The sequence below is a fragment of the Toxorhynchites rutilus genome, chromosome 2 (assembly GCF_029784135.1).
Source record: "Toxorhynchites rutilus septentrionalis strain SRP chromosome 2, ASM2978413v1, whole genome shotgun sequence".
NCBI lineage: Eukaryota > Metazoa > Arthropoda > Insecta > Diptera > Culicidae > Toxorhynchites > Toxorhynchites rutilus.
Window position 1 is genome coordinate 254,555,633 of NC_073745.1, and position 3,184 is coordinate 254,558,816.

At 43.1% G+C, this 3,184-nt stretch overlaps 1 protein-coding gene across 1 annotated transcript; it reads right to left on the reverse strand.

Annotated features, from left to right (window-relative positions):
- Positions 1–720: 720 nt before the first annotated feature.
- Positions 721–2,154, reverse strand: LOC129766823 (uncharacterized). The gene has a single exon (XM_055767421.1). It carries the CDS (start codon positions 2,152–2,154, stop codon positions 721–723), a length of 1,434 nt encoding a protein of 477 aa, XP_055623396.1.
- Positions 2,155–3,184: the final 1,030 nt, after the last annotated feature.

The following is a 3,184-nucleotide window of genomic DNA, read 5'->3' on the forward strand; positions in this document are numbered from 1 at the left end:
TACGGCGTCACCCGTGCAGTGGGCGACTTTTCTATGGAAGTAGTGCGTGTTGCCATCGATGAATGGCCAGATCGTCTCCACCTATGCTGGAAGGCAAATGGAGGTCAATTCGAATAACTTGTTTGTGTAATTTGTAGCTGTTGAGTAACTGGATAAAACATTGCAAGAAATTCTATATAACGATTGTTGGACACGGGAGGATGTTCAATTTAAATAAACCAACTCTATTCCGTTAGTGTGATGGTTAAAAAATCCTACAAATATTTTATTCAGTTTCGTATATCATTTTTATAAAAAATATATTTACTTTGAGTCTCCTCCACAGTCTAATCTTCACCTACTGCCTCTGATATTGAACCTTCTGTTGCAAAGAATAAATTTAAATTTAAATTCTATTCAAATACATAAATCTGTGCATCCATCTCACCATCAACTAATTTGACAATTACATAAATTAAATTAGATTGATTTCGATTGTTCTTTTTACAATTTTTAAAAGCGTATAGCGTATAGCGATTCAATTTGTCTTTTACCCTTTCAGTTCAATTTTCTTTTCAAGGATGAGGAACCTTTTATCTCCTATTTGTGTCTTCATCCCTATTGTGTGTCTCTGGCTTGAAAACGATATTTTCTTGCAGCATCTGGAACCGTTGTTTTGGAATAGAGCGCGCACGCAGATTGCGTAACACTGCCCCCCAAATAAGACGAGTACTAGTCGGTTTATTTAGTATCGCGCTCTATGTCCAACACTGCGAGTTTAACAGCTGGTCTTTCGTATACTCCCTTCGAGGTCTGTACAGTTGCGCTTCTTACTTGACCGTCTTTATTAGTTGTGGCGATAACTCTCCCTTTTGGCCAACAATTCCGAGGATAGTCTGCATCAACAATAACTACTACATCACCGACTTTGATGGGCTTCACTGGATAGTGCCACTTGGTGCGTCTCGTAATCTCTGGAAGAAAATCTCCCACCCACCGCTTCCAAAATTGGTTTGCCATCACTTGTGACATCTGCCAACAGTGTCGTAATGTGGCCGCGCTACTATCCAATAGAGTAAGTGGTTTGGAACCGTCGGACGAACCTATCAGGAAGTGATTAGGTGTAAGGGCAGGCGCTGAAACATCATCAATCGGTACGTGTGTCAGCGGTCTACAGTTCAAAATTCCTTCCACTTCAATCAGTGCATTTCGCAGCTCTTCCTCAGTTGGTCGCCTCGCTGTTTGCATCATCGTGAGATTCGTTTTTACGGATCGAACTAATCGTTCCCAACTACCGCCCATATGCGGAGATGCAGGTGGATTGAAGCTCCACGTCGTCTCCGTGGTAACGAATTCCTGCATGAGCATATTGTGATTGATAGCAGTCATTGCCTCGTTCAACTCACGGTTCGCACCAACAAAGTTTGTTCCGCTGTCACTATAGAACACCGCAGGTTTGCCGCGTCGTGCGATAAAATTCCGAAGTGCCATTATGCATGAGCTGGTGCTCAAAGAATTTGCCAGCTCTAGGTGAATTGCTCGAATGGTTAAACATGTTAACAAAACGCCCCATCTTTTCTCAGTTCTTCTCCCGATCAATACTTCCATAGGACCAAAATAGTCGACTCCGACATGTGTAAAGGGTCGCGTGAAGGTAGATAAACGGGCAGGTGGAAGTGGAGCCATCTGTGGTGGTTGCGGAACTACTGAAAGATTCTTGCAATGTTGACAGTTGCGTCTAACCTTAGCATATGTACTACGAATCCGGGCGATGGAGTATCGTTGTCGCAGCTCATTGATGATAATTTCGTGGTTTGAATGATGGTACAAACCGAGATAATGTTTTATGATAAGTAGAGTGACATTATGTTCGGGTGGAAGAATAATTGGATTTCTCGTTTCAGGATTGAGAGCTTCACATGCTCCTGTTCTTCCAGACATTCTCAGGATACCGTTCTCATCCAGAAATGGAGTCAGTTGGAAAAGTGCGCTACTTTTGGGAATTTTATTGACTGGACCAACTTGTTTGGTATTAGCACAAAGAATAGCTAGTTCATCCGAATACACCTCATGCTGAGCCTGCGAATAATGGTGTCTTTCTGCCAACTGGAGTTCGTCGTTCAAGAGTGGTCCGTAAACGCAGGATTTACCATTGCGTTTTCTTCGAAGATTCATCACAAATCTTATTACATACGCTGTAACATGAATTAAACGTTGCCAGGTCGAGAAGTTTTCTACTGCTATGATGACATCATGGACAGTTACATGGAAAAGAACACTGGAGCGTATTTCTTCAGACGTCGTTGGAATTTCAAGCAGCATTGGGGGCCAGTTGGATTCTGGTTCCCACAAGAATTCTGGCCCATCGAGCCATCGCCTTCTTTCACCAGCTTTTCGAGAGCCTTGCCATTTTGTTCCTTCGTCTGCGACGTTCATTTTCGTTGGAACCCACCTCCAGTCTCTCACATCGGTCGATTCGAGAATTTCACCTACTCTGGCAGCCACAAACTGATTATAGCGTCGATGATCTGATCGAATCCAACAGAGCACGTTACGAGAGTCGGTCCAGAATACGCGTTTCGATATTTTCGTCGAGATGCTGTCGCAGATGGTGTTCGCGAGTCTTACTCCTATAATTGCAGCTGTGAGTTCGAGCCTCGGAATCGATAGATAGGTTAACGGAGCTACTCTAGTTTTTGCACTGACCAATGAGCATTCAATAATTTTATTTTGTGAATATCGTAGGTAGACAGCAGCAGCAATACCAGACTCGCTCGCATCGACAAAGATGTGTAGTTGAGCTTCATATGTTTCATTCCCAGTCACATGCTGTCGGTAGCATCTTGGTACAGATATTTTCTCGAGTTGCTTCAATTGGGCCACCCATTGTTGCCATTTAACGCTCAATTTATCATCAAGTTGTTCGTCCCATTTGATGCCCGACCTCCATATATCTTGTAGCAAAATTTTCAATGGCATTAAGTAGTTCGCAATTAACCCTAGCGGGTCAAAGATAGTCATTAAAATGCGCAACACTTCCCGTTTCGTAGATTGTTTCTTCCCATCCAAGAGATGTGCATCGAATCTAGACCAACAAAACTTGAATTCGAGACGATCCGACGGTGCATTCCACCATAGGCCGAGGACCTTTTCGGTGGCACTATTAGAGTTTAAGTCGAGATCGAAATCCATTGCTCGTTGCTCA

Bases quoted from the DNA above. Each gene is read 5' to 3' on its own strand.
- LOC129766823 (XM_055767421.1), bottom strand. From the start codon at position 2,154: ATGAATCTTCGAAGAAAACGCAATGGTAAATCCTGCGTTTACGGACCA.